Source organism: Bubalus bubalis, chromosome 18, assembly GCF_019923935.1.
Source record: "Bubalus bubalis isolate 160015118507 breed Murrah chromosome 18, NDDB_SH_1, whole genome shotgun sequence".
Lineage (NCBI taxonomy): Eukaryota > Metazoa > Chordata > Mammalia > Artiodactyla > Bovidae > Bubalus > Bubalus bubalis.
This window is the reverse complement of record NC_059174.1, coordinates 46,543,624-46,563,630: the sequence shown is the minus strand read 5'-3', so window position 1 is coordinate 46,563,630 and position 20,007 is coordinate 46,543,624. Positions and strand designations below refer to the sequence as shown.

The 20,007-nt window shown below is 35.7% G+C and overlaps 1 protein-coding gene across 2 annotated transcripts in view; it reads left to right on the top strand.

Moving 5' to 3' along the window:
* Positions 1 to 18,897, top strand: part of ZNF567 (zinc finger protein 567) — a 120,446-nt gene extending 101,549 nt beyond the window's left edge. Inside the window, exons 4-6 of one of the 2 annotated variants that reach the window (XM_044931252.2) lie at positions 12,516 to 12,642; positions 12,900 to 12,986; positions 16,523 to 18,897. In XM_044931252.2, the coding sequence (XP_044787187.1) occupies positions 12,516 to 12,642; positions 12,900 to 12,986; positions 16,523 to 18,243 (1,935 nt within the window). In that variant the 3' untranslated portion in view covers positions 18,244 to 18,897. The remainder of the gene's footprint in view (positions 1 to 12,515; positions 12,643 to 12,899; positions 12,987 to 16,522) is intronic. The other variant, XM_025269863.2, reaches the window with a different exon arrangement.
* The last annotated feature ends 1,110 nt before the right edge of the window (positions 18,898 to 20,007 follow it).

Below are 20,007 nucleotides of genomic sequence, written 5' to 3'. Positions count from 1 at the left end.
GCACTGAAGCAGGACAAGCAGACACCACATGCTCCTGACAGGACAGTGCTGGTGATTTAGTCGCTAAATCATGTCTGACTCGTGCGACCCCGTGGACTGTAGCCCGCCAGGCTCCTCTGCCCATGGCATTCTCCAGGCAAGAATACTGCAGTGGGTTCTCATTTCCTTCTTCAGGGGATCTTCCTGACCCAGGAATTGAACCTAGGTCTCCTGCATTGCAGGGAGATTCTTTACCGACTGAGCTACATGTAGGATTCATGTGGCTATAATTGTGTCTGTTTTAACTTTTGGTTCTATAAGTTTTTACTTAATGTATTTTGAAGTTCTGTTTTTAGATGAACTTATATTTAGGATTGTTTTGTCTTTTTATGAATTGATGTCCTCTGTCATTATAAAATGCCTTACTTGGGACTTCCCTAGTGACCTAGTGGCTAAAACTCCATGCTTCCTCTGTAGGGGGCATGGGTTCAGTCCCTGGTAGGGGAATTAAGATCTCACATGCCACACAGTGCAGCCAGAAAATAAATAAATAAGTTAAAATAAAGTGCCTTTCTTAATCCCTGATAATATTCTTTTTTCTAAAATCTATTCTGTTTGATACTATTATAGCCGTTCTGGCATTCTTATGATTAGTATTTATTTTTAATTTTAATTTTTTGGGAATATCCTAAATGCTTTTTAACCTGGAGCATCTCCCACCTTTTCTTTATTTTTTTCAGCTGATTTACAATATTACATATGTTTCAGGTATACAACATAGTGATTCACAGTTTTTAAAGGTTAAGCTCCATTTATAGTTGTTACACTTATTGGCTGTATTGCATGTACTATGCAGTATATTCTGGTACTTATTTATTTTATGCCTAGTAATTTGTGTCTCTTAATCTCCTACACCTATCTTACTCCTCCCTCCTTCCCTTTCCCCACTGGTATCCACTGGTTATCTCTGTCTGTAAGTCTTGTTTCTGTTTTGTTATATACATTTGTTTTATTTTTTAGATTCCACACATTCGTGATGACATACAGTATTTGTATTTCTCTGACTTGCTTTACTAAATATAATACTTTCCAAATCTATCCAGGTTGTTGCAGGTGGCAAAATTTCATTCTTTTTTTTCATGGCTGAGTAATATTCCTGTGTGTGTGTGTGTGTGTGTGTGGCTATTCACTATGTCTTCTTTATCCATTCATCTGTTGATGGGGACCTAGGTGGCTTTCACATCTTGGCCAATATAAATAATGCTCTGAACATTGGGGTGGTGCATGTGTCTTTCTGAATTAGTGTTTTTACATTTTACCCAGGAGTGAAATTGCTAGGCCATGTGACAGTTCTAGTTTTAGTTTTTTGAGAGCTTCCAACTGTTTTTCACAGGGGCTGCACCAGTTTACATTCCCACCAGCAGACTATAAGGGTTCCTTTTTCTCCACATCCTTGCCAGTGTTTGTTAGTCTGTGGTCTTTCTGATAATAGCCATTCTGACAGGTGTGAGATGGTATCTCTTTATGGTTTTGATTTGCATTTCTGCGATGTTAGTGATGTTGAGTATCTTCATGTGCCTGTTGGCCATCTCTGTGTTTTCTTTGGAAAAATGTCTGTTCAGTCTTCTGCCCATTATTTACTTGGGTTATTTGGGGTTTTATTTTAATATTGAGTTCGTATGAGCTGCTTATATATTAATAGTTTGGATGTATGTGTGTTCAGTCATGTCTGACTCTTTGTGACCCCATAGACTATAGCCCACCAGGCTCCTCTGTCCTTGAAATTTTCTAGGCAAGAATATTAGAGCAGGTTGCCACTTCCTTCTCTAGGGGATCTTCCTGACCCAGGGATTGAAGCTACATCTCCTGTGTCTCCTGCATTGGCAGGTGGATTCTTTACCACTGTGCCACCTGGGAAGCCTGTAATTTGGACCCTTTATTGGTCATTTGCAGAAACTTTCCCATTCTGTAAGTTGCCCTTTCATTGTGTTGATGGTAAGCCATGTATTTTGAGATCGATATTCAGCTGTAGATTCAAGGGTATCACTCTACATATGTCTGGAGAGGCCTCTGTCTCTGTCTCTCTCTCTGCTGCTCCCTCCTCTTCAGTATTTTGCTTAGCAGTTCTAGCCATCTTGGACTCTTCAAACTCCCATCTCTCTTTCTTCCACTCAGAAAGACTGCTGGGCTCTGTGTTTTCCCTCCCTGTGCTGTGACCTGGAAATTGCCTACAGACTATAAGCTGGGCAGTCAAAGCTTACTTTGTTCCCTTTCAGAGCTCACTGTGCTCTGCTGTCAGTCAGCCAGTGCTTAAAAACATATGTTTAATATATTTTTTATAATTTTTTAATTGTTTACAGCAGAAGAGAATTTCCTCTATCAGTTAATTTCCATAGAAGTTGATTTGTTTTGTTGGACAGTTAAGTAGGCTGAAATCAAACTTTAAACTTCAGACTCTCTGATTAGTGGCAGCTCAAATCTCTGCTTGATTTCTTTTATATTTAACCAGAGGTCTCAAATTCTGACCCATGAATGCCTAACTGGGGTATCAGCTAAAGGTGTGGATAAAGTTTGTTCACTGTCTTTGGGCTCCCCCCAACTTCTGCCTCTGGCTTTCATTTCTTCAGGATTTCCCTACTTCTTTTCCAATTACTGTTGTTGTCCTAAATTCTATCTTTTATTTCTTCAAGCCAGTAGGACCATGGATTTCCACCTGGATTTTATTTGCCATACTTGATGTCTACTTGGGGCCTGCGTTTAGGCTGAAAGTAGTGTGAATTGGCAGTTCTCCTGTCGTTCTTCTCCTAAGTATAAAACCTTCCCTCCAGTTTCTGTTTGTTTGGGTCACTTTTAAGTGCCTTCAGATAGTTGCTTTTTATAGTCAGCACTCCATATTCATGAGGTTTCCCTTCCACATGCACAAATTCAACCAACCACAGATTGACAATGTTAAAAAAAAAAATCCCAGAATGTTCCAAAATGCAAAACTTGAAATTGCTAGACAGTGGCAACTATTTACATAGCATTTACATTGTATTACATATGGTAAGTCGAGGTGATTTAAAGTATATGGAACAATATAAAATAGATTATATATAAATAAACTACACAGTTTATGTAAGGGACTTGAGTATCTTGAGATTTTGGTATCTGCAGGGGGTCCTGAAATCCATCTCCCATGGAAACTGAGGCGTTGATTATATTTTTCTGGAGTTTAGAGCTGTTATCTACAGTAAATGTGAAATAAGAGCTACTCTTCCATTTTTGAAGGAGAAGCCCAAACATACCTTTTTTTTAAAATCAAAAAATTTTAAGGTATAATCTACATAGAATAAAAAGCAACTCATTTTAAGTGTTGATCAAGTTTAGGAACTTTGAGAAAAGTATAAAGATTTATTCAGTTACCACAACAGTCAAGCTTACAAAATTTCCATTACTTCAAAAAGTTCCTTCATGCCCCCTACAACCAGTTGCTCTCCTGCCACCATTGGCCTTTATTAAGGTATTATTAATCATACCTGCTTTTGTCACTGTAAATTAGTTTTGCCTCCTCTAGACTTTCATAGTAGAATATGTGCTTTTTAGGGGATTAGCCTATTTAACTCAATGTAATTTTCTTTGGAAATTCATGTTGTGTGTATCAGAACATTCCTTATATTGCTGACTGCTGTTGTTCCATTATATGAATATACCACAATTTTTTAGTTATACCCTCACTTTTGATAGACTTTTTTTTTTTCACTTTTTGACTGTTACAGTAATATGCTCATATGTGGATTATATTTTCATTTCTGTTGACTAAAACCTGCCTAGATTTGAAATCAGTAAATTGTGTGAAAAATATATATTTAAATTTATATAAAAAAAAAAAACTTGGCAAACTGTTAAGCAAAGTGGTTGTGCCATTTTGCTTTCCCACTAGCAATTTATGATAGTTATTATATTATAGCTGCATATCTTCACCAACACTTGGTATGGTCACTGTTTAATTTTAGTTAATTCTGCTGCTACGGCTAAGTCACTTCAGTTGTGTTCAACTCTGTGTGACCCCATAGACGGCAGCCCACCAGGCTCCCCCGTCCCTGGGATTCTCCAGGCAAGAACACTGGAGTGGGTTGCCATTTCCTTCTCCAATGCATGAAAGTGAAAAGTGAAAGTGAAGTTGCTCAGTCTTGTCCCACTCTTTGCGACCCCATGGACTTACAGCCTACCAGGCTCCTCCATCCATGGGATTTTCCAGGCAAGAGTACTGGAGTGGGGTGCCATTGCCTTCTCCATTAGTTAATTCTAGCAGGTGTGTTTTGGCATTTCATTCTTTTGAAATTTTTTGTTTCCCTAACAATTAAAATTGTTGGGTATTTTTTTTTCGCATATTTGTCTTTGATATATATCTTCTGGATTTGTTTAGATCTTTTGCCAGTTGATCTGGATGTCTTCTTTTTCCTGTATTATGAGAGTTCTTTATACATTCTCAATACAAATCTTTTGTAAGATAGAAATACTGGGAATATCTTTCCCAGTCTATGACTTGATTTTTAATTTTCTTAGTGGTGTCTTTCAGAGCTGAAGTTTTTAATTTTGACAAAATCCAGTTTATCAGGTTTTAAATTTTTATGATTGTTGCTTTTTGTGTACTACAAAAGTCAGAAGTCTTTGCATACTCCAGCATTAAGCATATTTTATTCTTTAATATGTAAGTATTATCATTTTAGATTTTCATTTTAAAAGAGTGATCCATGTCAGTTTCATTCTGTAAGGTAAGAGTTTAAGTTCCCTTTTTCTGTTTTCAATGGATATCCAGTTTTTCCAGAGTCTTTTGTGAAAAGAGATCCTTTTTCTACTGAATTATATTGGAGCCTTTGTTGACAATCAGTTGATCATGTGTGTAGGTGTTTTTTATAGTCTGTTTAATTGATTGGTGTATTTATACTTTCACCAAGATAACAGTTTTAGTTAGGATATTAAGTCCAGGTATCAGGTAATGTGAACCTACCAAATTATTTTAGGTATAATAGGCATTTGACATTTTCCTATAAATTTTCAAATCAACCTATCAGTTCAGTTCAGTTCAGTTCAGTCGCTCAGTTGTGTCCGCCTCTTTGCGACCCCATGAATCGCAGCACGCCAGGCCTCCCTGTCCAACACCATCTCCAGGAGTTCACTCAAACTCACGTCCATCGAGTCAGTGATGCCATCCAGCCATCTCATCCTCTGTCGTCCCCTCTTCCTCCTGCCCCCAACCCCTCCCAGCATCAGAGTCTTTTCCAATGAATCAACCCTTCACATGAGGTGGCCAAAGTACTGGAGTTTCAGCTTTAACATCATTCCTTCCAAAGAAATCCCAGGGCTGATCTCCTTTAGAATGGACTGGTTGGATCTCCTTGCAGGTCAAGGGACTCTAAAGAGTCTTCTCCAACACCACAGTGCAAAAGTATCAATTCTTTGGCGCTCAGCTTTCTTCACAGTCCAGCTCTCACATCTATACATGACCACTGGAAAAACCATAGCCTTGACTAGACGGACCTTTGTTGGCAAAGTAATGTCTCTGCTTTTCGATATGATGTCTAGGTTGGTCATAACTTTTCTTCCAAGGAGTAAGCGTCTTTTAATTTCATGGCTGCAGTCACCATCTGCAGTGATTTTGGAGCCCAAGAAAATAACGTCTGACACTGTTTCCACTGTTTCCCCATCTATTTCCCATGAAGTGATGGGACCGCATGCCATGATCTTAGTTTTCTGAATGTTGAGCTTTAGGCCAACTTTTTCACTCTCCTCTTTCACTTTCATCAAGAGGCTTTTGAGTTCCTCTTTACTTTCTGCCATAAGGGTGGTGTCATCTGCATATCTGAGGTTCTTGATATTTCTCCCGGCAATCTTGATTCCAGCTTGTGCTTCTTCCGGCGTTTCTCATGATGTACTCTGCGTATAAGTTAAATAAGCAGGGTGACAATATACAGCCTTGACGTACTCCCTTTCCTATTTGGAACCAGTCTGTTGTTCCATGTCCAGTTCTAACTGTTGCTTCCTGACCTGCATATAGGTTTCTCAAGAGGCAGGTCAGGTGGTCTGGTATTCCCATTTCTTTCAGAATTTTCCACAGTTTATTGTGATCCACACAGTCAAAGGCTTTGACATAGTCAATAAAACAGAAATAGATGTTTTTCTGGAACTCTCTTGCTTTTTCGATGATCCAGTGGATGTTGGCAATTTGATCTCTGGTTCCTCTGCCTTTTCTAAAACCAGCTTGAACATCTGGAAGTTCACGGTTCATGTATTGTTGAAGCCTGGCTTGGAGAATTTTGAGCATTACTTTACTAGCGTGTGAGATGAGTACAATTGTGCGGTAGTCTCTATAAAACAATCTAATGGATTGTGATTAAGTTTTCAAAGATTTATAAGTTGGTTGGAGATAATTGTTAGGTTAACAGTAGTAAGTCTTCTGAACCATGGACCTAGTGTATTTCCATGTTTGCTTAGGTCTTTTAAAATTTCTCTCAACAGTGTTTTATAGTTTCCAGTGCACAGGTCTTGCAAATATTTTCTTAATTTTATTTTTTAACTTCATTCTCAATTGTTTGTTGTTAGTATATAAAATAGAATTGATTTTTTTTAATATATTTTGAGATAAATATGCTGTGACCATGATAAATTCACTTATTATTTCCTGTACTTTCTACATATCTGGTTATGTCTGTGAATGCAGTTTAACTTCGCCCTTTCCAATCTGTTTGCCTTGAATTTTTCGTTCTTTATTCATTGTCTGCAGTGTTGAATAGAACTGGTGAGAGCAGCTATCCTTGTCTTGCTCTTGATCTTAGGGGAAAAACAACCTTTAACCATAAGTATGATATTATGTATAAATCTTTTGTAGTTGCATTTCATTAAGTTGAGGAGTTCTATTTCTAAAGTTGAGAGTTTTTAATACAAGTATAACAGATGTTAAAGTTTGCCTAATGCTTTTTTTTCATTTGAAATGACCATAGGCTTTTCCTACTATATTCTGATATAATGAGGATTATATTTATTGATTGTCAGGTATTATACCAATCTAGCATTCCAGTGATAAGCACTACTTGTTCATGTGTTATCATGTGCTTTTTATATTATCCCTTTATACAATTCACTCTTATTTTTTGGTTTTTAATTGGCATTCATCAAGGCTATTGGTCTGTAATCTTACCTTTTTCTGGTTTTGGTAACTGTATAAGATTCACTTCATAAGAGGAATAGGGAAGTATTCCTCAGTCCTTTATTTTTAAGAAGAAGTTAGTGTAGTATTATCATTAACTCTTTAATGTTTTACAGGACTTATCTTGAAGTCTTCTGGACCTGGAAAAATCTTTGTGGGAACTTCTTGAATTGCAAACTCAGTATCTTTAATAGTTAAGGGTTTTCAGTTTTTTTTTTTCTTTGGTATCATGTTTTTAAGTGAAAATATTTTTCCATTTCATCTACACTGTCTAATTTATTGCCTTTAATTTGTTTATGCTGTAATCTCTTTGTTCTGTTTAATATCTGCTGGATCCGATAGTGGCCATATGCGGCATCCCTCTTTACTTCTTAAATGTCTAACTAGTGTTTTACCTTTATTTGTGAGGGGCGGGGGGCTGTGCTTGGTGCTGTTTCAGGTCTTTATTGCTGCATGGGCTTCTCTATTAATAGTTGTGACACACCAACTTAGTTGCCCCATGGCATGCAGGTCTTAGTTCCCTGACCAGGGATGGAACCCATGTTCCCTGGATTGGAAGGTGGATTCTTAACCACTGGACCACCAGGGAAGTCCCTAGAGGTTTTACATTTTAATGCTACTTTGAAGTATCTGGCTTTTCGTTTCATTGATTTTTTTTTTCCCCCTGTTCCTTATTTATTTCCTATTTTACTGATTTTTCCTTTTTTCCAAACTATTTCCTTTACTTGCTTTGAGTTTAGCATATTCTTTTTTAAAGCTACTTAAGATAAAAGTTTAAATTATTGATATTAAATCTTTCTTGTTTCCTAATATAAAGTGAAAGTGAAGTTGCTCAGTCGTGTCCAACTCTGTGTGATCCCATAGACGGCCTCCCACCAGGCTCCCCCGTCCCTGGGATTCTCCAGGCAAGAACACTGGAGTGGGTTGCCATTTCCTTCTCCAATGCATGAAAGTGAAAAGTGAAAGTGAAGTTGCTCAGTTGTGTCCGACTCTTAGTGACCCCATGGACTGCAGCCCACCAGGCTCCTCCGTCCATGGGATTTTCCAGGCAAGAGTACTGGAGTGGGATGCCATTGCCTTCTCCAGGGGATCCTCCCAACTCAGGGATCAAACCCAGGTCTCCCGCATTGTAGGCAGACGCTTTACCGTCTGAGCCACCAGGAAATATATTATGAGTCCTGCTTTTTTATACATTTTTTATAATCTCAGTCTTGGGACTCCCCTGGCAGTCCAGTGGTTAAGACTCCATGCTTCCAATGCAGGGGGCAGGCGTTCAATCCCTCGTTAGGGAACTAAGATCCCACAAGCCACGTGGGAGTGTTTAGTTCTAAAGTTGGAGTCAGGGCTGCTATTTTGCTTTTTGTTTTCTGATTACCTGACCTGTTTATTTTAAATCTTTTAAATATACTTTATATTTTAGTGCGATTTTACATTCAGAGAAAAATTAAGTAGAAAGTACAGTGAGTTTCCATTTATTCCCTACCCTGACAAATGCATAGGCTTCCCTAATATTAGTATCTTGTACCAGAGTGGTATGTTGTTAAAATCAGCGACTTACACTGATACATCATTGTCATCCAAAGTTCATAGTTTATATTAGGGTTCATTTTTGGTGCTGTTTATTCTATAGATATTGACAAATATATAGTGTTATGTATCTGCCATTATAATATTATACAGACTAATTTCACTGCTCTAAAAATCCTCTGTCCTCTGCCTACTCATCCCTCCCTCTCTATAATCTGTAATAGTGGCAGCCACTGATCTTTTTATCTTTTCTCTATAGCCTTTTCAGATTGGGCTTCTTAACACATTTAAGATTCCTCCTAACCTGTTTTTATGCATCTGTTCCTACATTCTGTTTTACTTTGTGTCAGTCAATATTGACACAATAATGAATTTTCATTATTCATTTTCATTTCTCTGTTGCATCTGTAGTTACATCATCTTGCACTGTTTTTTGTGGTTTCTTTAGGGATTATAGTATGCAGCTTCTATAGTATAGTATCTTTAACTTATCATGATTTATTAGAGATAATGCTGAATTACTTAAGGTAAAATATATCAGCTTGCAACATTGTATTTTCATTTACTGACTTCCATGGTTTGCTTTTTGGTTCTCCATGTATGTGATATTTCTGTTTGTAATTAATGGTGTTAAAATGCTTGCTTTAAACCAAGAGTCTACAGCCATTAGGTTATATCCAGTCTGCTACGTGTTTTTGTACAGATTGTGAGTTAAGAATAGTTCTTCTATTTTAAATGTTGGAAAAAATACAAAATCAGAATATTTCTGACCTATTTAAGTTTTTGAAATTTAAATCTGTGTCCAAACATGAAGTTTTATTGAAACACAATATTGCTCATTCATTTTATAAATTCTCCATGGTTGTTTTCATGCTAAAACAGCAGAAAAATGTTCACCAATTGCGGCTAAAAACTTAAAAAAAAAATGGAAGGAAATGAATATAGTCTTTTTAATAAAACTTTTCTCCAATTCTTCATTCTTTCCTAAAGACCTTGTTTATCATCTGGTGTCATTTTTACCTTCAGCCTGAAGACCTTTTTTTTTTTTTTTTTTTTACCATTTTTGGTACAGTTTTGCTAGTGATGAATTCTTTCAGACTTTATCTGCTCATATAGCTTTATGTCACCTTTGTTTTTAATAAGTAATGTTGCTGAGTACAGAATTCTTGGTTGATGTTCTCTTAGGCTTTTAGCAGTTTGATTAGGATTTTCTGAGTGTAGTTTTCTTTTGTTTTTATTCTTTTGGGGTTCATTAAGCTTTTTTAATGTATAAGTCAAGTTTTTGCTTATTTTATATATGTTATGCCATGATTTCCTTAAAATTTTTTCAGACCTTTCTTTTTCCTCTTTCTCTGGGACTCCAATTATATCTGTCTTGCATTACTTTGAAATTGACCCAAAAATCTCTGTGAATCCGTTATTTTTTTCTTTTTCATTTCCTTTCTATTCAGATGGCTTAATTTCTGTTGATCAATATAGTCATACTTTATTATGCTTTTTTAAATTTCACTTTTCAGATATTTCATTTTTACAAATTGAAGGATTTTAGCAATCCTGAGTTGAGCATGTCTATAGGTGCCATTTTTCCAGCAGTATTTAGTATTTGCTCATGTCTCTGTCAAGATGGCTATTCCTGAAATATTTCACTTTATCATTATTATTGTATTTGTTATCATCTGTAGTCAATGATCTTTGATGTTACTATTACAAAAAGATTACAACTCACAGAAAGCTCTAGTGATGATCAACACATTTTATCTAAGTATTTTTTAATTCAGACAGGCATATACATTGTTTTTTAGACATAATGCCATTGTACACTTAATAGACTACAATATAATTTACATGTAACTTTTATAAGCAGTGCATAAACAAAGAATTTTTGTGACTGGCTTTATTGCAATAATTATTGTAGTGGTCTAGAACTGAAACTGCGATGTCTCCAAAGTATGTCTGCATTTACAAGGTTAATGTGTGTTCCTTTTCCTATGCTATTGAGCCTATATAGTGAAATTTTCATTTCATTTATTATACTTGGTAGGTCTAGAATTTTCAGTTCATGTTTTTTATCAGTTTATGTTTCAAGATTCCATGCCAGATTTTTCATTACTTCTTTGGAGAAGGAAATGGTAACCCATTCCAGTGTTCTTGCATGGAAAATCCCAGGGACAGGGGAGCCTGGTGGGCTGCCGTCTCTGGGGTTGCACAGAGTCGAACACGACTGAAGTGACTTAGCAGTTAGCAGTTGGACACATTTAGAACAGCTATTTTGAAGCCTTTTTTTATTTTTTGCAAAATCCAACATCTAGGCCCACTAGGAATTAGTTTCCATGAACTATTTTTTTCTGAATATGGGTTATATTCCCTCTCTTATTTTTCTGTTTACATATCTGGTAATTTTTGCTAGAAACCAGGATCTTTTGAATAATGTGTTGTAGTAATCCAAATTCTGTATGTCTTGTTTTTTGAGGATTTTTGTTTATTTTTCTTCTAGTAGACAATTAACTTGCTTGGAATCAAGCTTCAAACCCTGCCCTCCCTGTCCTCTTACCTCCACCCCAAGTGTGAAGCAGCTGATAGTTAGGTCTCTTCAGCTTCCTCCTGCTGCTTTTTTCACTCTGATCCCGTGATGGGTGATGTTCATGTACTTTTAGTTCTCAAAGAATTGGTATATATTAATGTTTAGATTTGAGGGCTTACTTTCTATGGTACTCTTTCTTCTAGTGTTTCACCCTTTTATAATTCCTGCTGCTTTGTTAGCCCCAACTTTCTGACACCTCAGTCCACTAAGGCTGTAGGTTCTGCTTAACTTACAAGCAGGTTGTGTAATACTGTTAATCAAAAATGCAGAAACCTCGGAATCTCACTTGGTACACTTCTGGTTTTCAAAACTCTTTTCTCATGTCTGTTTGCCTTTTCCTAAGTCTCCTTTGATCTCTCTTAACAATTGCTTAGTTTGACTATCAAACTAGAGTTCTGGCAAAATTTATACTCCGATTTGGAGTCTCATTCTTCCTGTAGTTTTCTCACCTCTAGATAAATGTCGCTAAATCTTCAGCTCATCTACCAGTCCTCAATTCTGTCCTCTGTCACCTTTGAGGAAGTAAACTGGTTTTCTGTCTGCAGAGCTGTGGACTTTGGGGTGGATACTCTCTCCATTCATGCCCATGCATTTTAAAACCATATTCTTCCTGCATAACACATTAATCTCAAAGGAGAAAAAAAATTACCTCATTGGTGAAGCCTGAAAAATTGTTCTGCCCTTGTAATACACTGTAACATACTTCTGTTGTAGTACCCTTACCACCAGTCTTGTAGATTTGCGTTGACACATACTTTCTTAAAAGTATGTGTTGCATGCTTTGCAGCTGTAACTTCTTGTGAGCAGAGACTGTGTTTTGTATATCTTGGCACCCCAGTAAACTAATGCAATTTGGGATTACAAAGTGACTTCACAATACATTTTTAGAATGCGTTATTAAGTAAATTTGGTGGCAAGTATTTCTACTTTGATTTTTTGTTGTTGTTGCTTCCCTTACAATCTAAATCACAAAACAAGAAAAATGGTAGGCTTTCTTTACAAGTTTCATATGAATGCCAGAAAGGAGCAGGATCAAAACTAGTCCCCAAGGACTTCCCTGGCAGTCCAGTGGTTAAGACTCTGTGCTTTCACTGCAGGGAGCACCAGTTCAGTTCCCGGGTGGGGACCTGAGATCCCACATGCTATATAGGACAGCCAAAAGATAAAATAAGTTATAAAATAAAAATCTAGTCCCCTATTTCTGGTCAATTTTCTGATCACAGTTCCAAACCATTATAGGGATCAGTGTCATTCAAAGATGTGACTGTGGACTTCAGTCAGGAGGAGTGGCAGCACCTGGATCCTGCTCAGAAGACACTCTACATGGATGTAATGTTGGAAAACTATTGCCATCTCATTTCTGTAGGTAAGAAAAATTCTTTGAAACTTTCAGTAGCATGCGTTTCCTTTCAGAGTGCCTAAAATACATGTGATCTTGGATTTCAGGGATGAATTCTTTTTGGTTGACACAAAGGATAATTGTGTCTTCACTTGCTTAGTACAAGGTGTTAAGTTTACTCTTACACAAAGGAGTATCTTACTCTGCAGAATGGAAATTCAACTTACTGATTTTTCAAATGTATTAACATCTAAGCAACTTAATCCAAATCTTCCCTTAATCAGGGTGTCACATGACCAAGCCTGATGTGATCCTCAAATTGGAACGAGGAGAAGAACCATGGACATCATTTAAAGGTCATACCTGCTTAGGTGAGTTTCTGACTCTCAGGCAGATGAGATCTAGTGAAAAATAAATTTAAAGTGATTGTGTGGTGGGCAACACCTGTGAAATGTTTTGGTAGTGTCCTTTTAAACGATCCTAACCTTTGAAATGACCATTGTGCCTGCAAAAATCTTAAATTACACTTTCAAATACCACTCACCCTATATAATAGACTTTCCTAATTTGCTTGCCACTCTTACTTGCCTAATTAATTGCCTAACTGCCACTCTTAATCAAAATGTACTGTAAGCCTTCCTTCTTTTAGATCTTTTCATCCATTTCTGTCCTTTTCTAGCTTTCTCAGTCCCTTATCATCTAGCCATTGTATAGGTTTCTTTCAGGCATTCTTATCTATCTTTAAGAAAGAAAAAATTCTTCGTTAATATTTCTCAGGTGCTTTCTGTTTTATCTCCATATCTTTAGTATCATTTCAGATTTGTTGGCTATGCTAACTCTGAGTTCCCATTCTCACCACAAGTCTAGCTATTAATTTGAAAATTCTCTTGCCTTGACCGAGACAGATAATTCCATAGTTACTATTTTCTTCCAGTAAGTTTTCATGGTTCATTGTATATCGATGATCATCTTACCTGAAACTGTCCCTTGATTTGGGTAAAACATTGACTTTTTCTTACCCTGATTCTCTCAGTGATTATGTCCAGCTTGGTCTGTTCTCTTTACACTCTGGTCACATTACCTGGAACAGTGCCTTATACATAATAGTCACACAAATCTTTTTTTTTTTTTAATGTATATTATTTCTCTAGACTCTCAGTCTTTTTTCTCTAATTTGTAATCAAGAGATCTACCTTTTAATTATAGTAGTATCATCCATTCTGAGAACTTAAACTCTTTGTTTTATATAGATACTTCTAGCACTGACATACTTGGCACATTTCTCCCACCTTCACTCTAGTCCTTCATAAGTTCTGCACTCTGATGTCTTACCTATTCCAACTTTCCTAGCTCCTAAATTCTTTCCCACTAACTATTTCCAGATTGTTTTGTTCCTGCTGTGATACCAGCTTGATTGTCTCTGTCATAATCTTTTGGGAACCTCTTCACAGTTTGTGCTTATAAGCCTGTGAAATATATTTACATCCTCCTATATTTTATTTTTCGCTGTAGTTTTCTCACTTCTACATAAATATCATACAAATTGACAGCTACTGTATTTCATGTCTTGAAATTGTAATTACAGTTTGGCTTTGCTATAATTTTTGTCCTAATTTTTTCAACTTATATTGTTACTTTCCTAACAAGATACTTGTTCTCTACTTCTTTTTGTTAATTATATGAAATTGAAATTCTCCTTTATACAAGGACTACCATAGTAAGCTGTCATGTGGTCTTTTCAAGTTTTTCTCTTTTGTGGAAACTCTTGCTAATTTCCACTTGATCTAGTCTCCTAAATGTCCTCTATACATGTAAGGTTTATCATGTCTGTACTTTTCACTGTGTTCACCCTTCCATATAATGTGTATCTTTGAAGTCACAATTTCTTATCCTTGCTCTTCCTTGACTACTCCCCAGCATATCCACCTCTCCTTTTTCTTCATTCCCATGTTGCTTATAACTGTAACACATACAACTAATCTTAAAGATTATATAATTTGATACTTGACTGTACATGGTTTATACTTAAGGATTCATTCTTTCAAAGATAATATCCTTTGTACTTTCTTTGGTGTAGTATACATGTTAAGTAGTCAGTTGCTTTTTTTCTGTTTGTGGAACTATATAAGGGAGATCTCTTTGTCCTCCATTCACAAAGCATGTACTGATAAGTCCTTTCAGAAGTATTTGCTCAGGTCATGGCTCTGTACATCTGATTGAAGTGGTGGATTCTAACAGACACTACCTATCTATGATCTGCAGTGTTAATGTAAACTCAGAAGAATACAAAGAAAATAACCAATAAAAAATTTCAATAAAGAATTATGAGAAAAGATTATTGTCAAAGTTTGCATTTTTAATGAAATATTTATGATACAATGTAAGCTTGTAAAAAGATTTGTTAGAATTATTTTTATAAACTATAATTGTTTTCAAGTTATAAAGAAACAATCCTTAAATTGATGGTGGGGCATATGTGAAGGGTTTTGATATCATGGACTGGTAGCATTTTCTTGAAGATTCTCTAAATATGATTAGAAATAAGACTAGGAAAAAAGTCAGCTGATTAAAAGAATGTAAGTAAAGCATGTGATTAGGAATAAGTGAGGTATATATACAGCAATAAATATGAGGCTTTACTTGTTATGGGTGAAATTTTTCAGATATGTGGACAACCCTGAAAACTTGTTCGAATATATAAAGTGAGTTTAAGTGATGTAAAGTTTTGTTTACAGGAGAAATTCCTTCTATGTTAGTACTGGAGGCAATGGACTCAGGAAGAAACAGACTTTTGAGCCTAGATTTAACATTGTTTCATTAGATATGGATGATCTCAAATATAACTATAAATTTATAAGAGAAATAAAGGCTAAGGTTAATGAGTGATCTAGAACCACAGGGAGCAATCTTTCTGGTCCACATATGGAAAACTGGAGTTAAGAATGTTACTGTATCAGAGAAAGACTTGATTCTTTCTTTAAACCTCAATAATTAAGTTAGCAATTGAAAAGAATAGTTATAATTAATTGTCATGAGTGTTTTCTTATTGAGCAGTTTTGAAAGAAAAATAGCAATCTGAATACACCAGTAAACAAAACACTAGTTTGTTTCAAAGTTCCTGTTGGGGGACTTCCCTGGTGATTCAGTGGTTAAGACTCGGGGCTTCCACTGTAGAGGGTATGAGTTCAATCTCTGGTCAGGGAACTAAGATCCTGCATGCTGCACAATTTGGCGAAAAACACCCCATTTGTTTTTAATAAAAATAAAGTTCCTGTTGGGAGTGTTTTCTTTGTACTTCCCTCACAAGAAAAAAATGACTCCCAGTTATATGGAGGATTAGAGTGTAGACTATAGGATTTTTTTTTTCTAAATGCTAGGAAAATAATCAATGCTTGGAAAGATTTATCAGTGGCTGTGTGGAATGGGGGTGGTGGGACAACTGGAAGTATTTTACCTGACAATCTAGGGATGAACATTTAAAAGCTCTAATCTGTGTCCTCCAAACACTTACCTCTAAAATTTTCCCTGAACTAGCTTTTCCACTAATTTGTCTTGTTCATCCTACTTAAATCTTAATGCCATAGATTCAGTTCATTGCCTCTGAATCCACCTATCCAAGCATGAATTCCTCTTCCACTATTCTTGTGTCTCTTCTCTTTACTGCTTCTTGTCTTTGTTTTACTTTCTGTATGAAGTTCTGGTACAAAGTGCAAATGTTACTAGCATTCATTACTTATTTTTCACCTTTTTCCACACTGAGGCAGAGTGTTTAATTTAGGTTCCATGTCTTTTCCCAGGCAAGGAATAGTTTGTCCTTGATCTTTTTTGGCCTCATATATATATACAATTCCTTTTCATAGAAAATATGTAAGATTCACAAGTTGTTATTAATTATATTCTTTTCTAGAAGAAAACTGGAAAGCTGAAGACTTTTTATTGAAATTCAAGGAACAGCAAGATAAATATTCTAGATCAGTTATATTAATCAACCACAAAAAGCTGGTTAACGAGAATGGTAGTACATGTGAAAAGACACTTACTTTGAGTAAAAACCCTATTAATTCAAAAAAGCTACCTCCTGAATATGACACTCATGAAAAGATTTTAAAAAATGTTTCAGAATTAATCATCAGTAATCTAAGTCCTACAAGAAGGAGACTTAGTGAGTGTAATGGGTATGGGAAATCACTCCTCAATACTAAACCAGAGACAGCTCACTCTGGAGTCAAATCTCATAATCAATGTGGGAGGACCATCAGTCATAATGAAACGATCATGCAATATCATAAGATGGAAACTCCAGCACAGTCATTTGAATATAATGACTGTGAGAAAGCCTTTTTAAAAAGAGGAGGCTCAGTTACACATAGTAGAACTTATAGAAGGGGAAACACATCTGATTATAATAAAAGAAGAAGAACAACCAATATTGAAAAAAAGCATACATGCACTGAATGTGGGAAGTCCTTTTGCAGGAAATCAGTATTGATTCTGCATCAGGGAATTCACACAGAAGAAAAACCCTATCAATGTCATCAGTGTGGAAATTCATTTAGGAGGAAATCCTATCTCATTGATCATCAGAGAACTCACACAGGAGAGAAACCCTTTGTTTGTAATGAATGTGGTAAGTCTTTCCGCCTAAAGACAGCCCTCACTGATCATCAGCGAACACATACAGGGGAGAAATCATATGAATGTCCACAATGTAGGAATGCCTTTAGATTGAAATCACACCTCATTCGTCATCAGAGAACTCACACAGGAGAGAAACCATATGAGTGTAGTGACTGTGGAAAGTCTTTCCGCCAGAAGACAACACTCTCCCTACATCAGAGAATTCATACAGGAGAAAAACCCTATATTTGTAAAGAATGTGGAAAGTCCTTTCATCAGAAGGCAAACCTTACTGTACATCAAAGAACTCATACAGGGGAAAAACCCTATATTTGTAATGAATGTGGAAAATCCTTCTCCCAGAAGACAACCCTTGCTCTTCATGAGAAGACTCATAATGAAGAGAAACCTTATATTTGTAATGAATGTGGAAAATCCTTCCGCCAGAAGACAACCCTCGTGGCACATCAGAGAACACATACAGGGGAAAAATCCTATGAATGTCCTCACTGTGGGAAGGCTTTTAGAATGAAGTCATACCTCATTGATCATCACAGAACTCACACAGGAGAGAAACCATATGAATGTAATGAATGTGGAAAATCCTTCAGTCAGAAGACAAATCTCAATTTACATCAGAGAATCCATACAGGAGAGAAACCTTATATTTGTAATGAATGTGGAAAGTCTTTTCGCCAGAAAGCAACCCTCACTGTACATCAGAAAATACATACAGGGCAGAAATCCTATGAATGCCCTCAGTGTGGGAAAGCCTTTAGCAGGAAATCATATCTCATTCATCATCAAAGAACTCATACAGGAGAGAAACCATACAAGTGTAATGAATGTGGGAAGTGCTTCCGCCAGAAGACAAATCTCATTGTACATCAGAGAACTCACACAGGGGAGAAACCTTATATTTGTAATGAATGTGGTAAGTCCTTCAGTTATAAGAGAAATCTTATTGTCCATCAGAGAACTCACAAGGGAGAAAACATGGAAATGCAGTAACAAAGGATGTGATTTCTTTGTGAAGCCTTTCTAAGTTATTGTAGAACTTTGTTTTTTTAAAGCATGCTTAAACATATATATGAGGTAATTTTAATCACAAATGTAATAATAATTATTAATTTAATGTACTGTACCACATAAATATTTATCTATGTTTACTAGCATATGAAATGGGTGTGATCATTGATATTGAACTTTTTATCAGCAATGAAGCTAATTTTCTAAGTTTTTGAGTTCTGACTCAGTTTATTTTTTTAAGTGCTTATATAGTACATGCAGAGGCAAGATACAAAATGGTTATAAGCATCACCCTCCATAAGAGGAAGAAAATATGAAATAAACTTCTTATTGCACTCTTCAGAATAAAATGTAGTTGTTACTACCCCCAAAGTTGACCACTTCCCGGTTTTTAACATGAAATAGTTTTCTTACTTATTCAAACTATATATGTATTTTGTTATTCATTAGAAATTCTTTTGTGTTGTTTCACTCAACGTTTTAAAGATTCATACATTATTGCATGTGGCAGTAGTGTATTCATTTACATTCTGTATACTATTCCATTTTAAGAATATACTGCTATTTATCAAGCCTCTTGATGGGTATTTGTATTTTTTTTACAATTTTGTGTTGTAATAAAAACGTGGCTGTAAATATTCTTGTATATGTCTGTCTGTGGGTGTATGTGTGTGTGTATGCTTGTATTTCTGTTGATTTTATTCAAAGACTGAAATTATTTAATCCCAGGGTATGTATAAAGGGTTTTCAGTTATGGTTGATAGTGCCAGAGATCTCTCAAACTTTTCTCAACATGGGATGATTCACTTTGGAGAGTATTGCGATATACACAGTATATGTAATTCACAGTATACTTTGAGTTACATTTTAGTGCTTCATGTTATATTTAGAAATCTTACCACCATATATGTCTTTTTAGCCTCCCCTCTTTATATTATGATTATTATATTTATTATATCTACATACATTGCAAGCCTTATGAGACAGTGTTATACTCCTTGCTTTTTAGCACAGTAAATATTTATAAAAAGAAAAAAACAATTTTATTTTTTACTCAGCAATTTGCCATTTCTATAGCTCTTATTTTTGAAGTTTCAAGTTTTCCTTTGGTATCATTTTCCTTTCATCTAAAGAGTTTTGTTTAGCACTTCTTCTAGAGCAAGCCTGCTGGTAGCAAATCCTCTTTGTCTTTCTTTATCTAATATCTTTTATCCTTCATTCTTGATCATTTTCACTGGACAAAGATTGGGGTTGACATTTCTTTCCTTAAAGCATTTAAAAAATGTTCCACTACCCTTGGGCCTTCATACTTTCAGTGAGAGTTCTGTTATTCAAGGCATTGTTCTCCAGTATGTAAAATGCATCTGTATTCTCTGGAAGCTTTTGATTTTTTTTTTTCCTGTGATTTTCAGCAGTTTGGTTATGATGTGTCTCAGCAATGGTTTCTTATAGTTTATCCTTTTTGTGATATGCTACATTTCTTGAATCTGTAAGTTTAAGGTCTTTTGCTAAACTTGGTAGGTTTTCAACCATTAACTCCTTATAAATATTTTTTTTTCTTCCTGGTACTTTCTTTTTTCCTTTCACAATCTCAGGGACACAAATAACAAACCCTTTGGTATTGTCCCTCAGATCCTAGAGGCTCTAATAAGTTTTGTTTTATTCTAAATCTTTCTCTGTTAGATAATTTTTTTATTGATCCAAGTTCAGGTTCACTAAATCTTTTCTCTGTTTTCTCCATTTTGT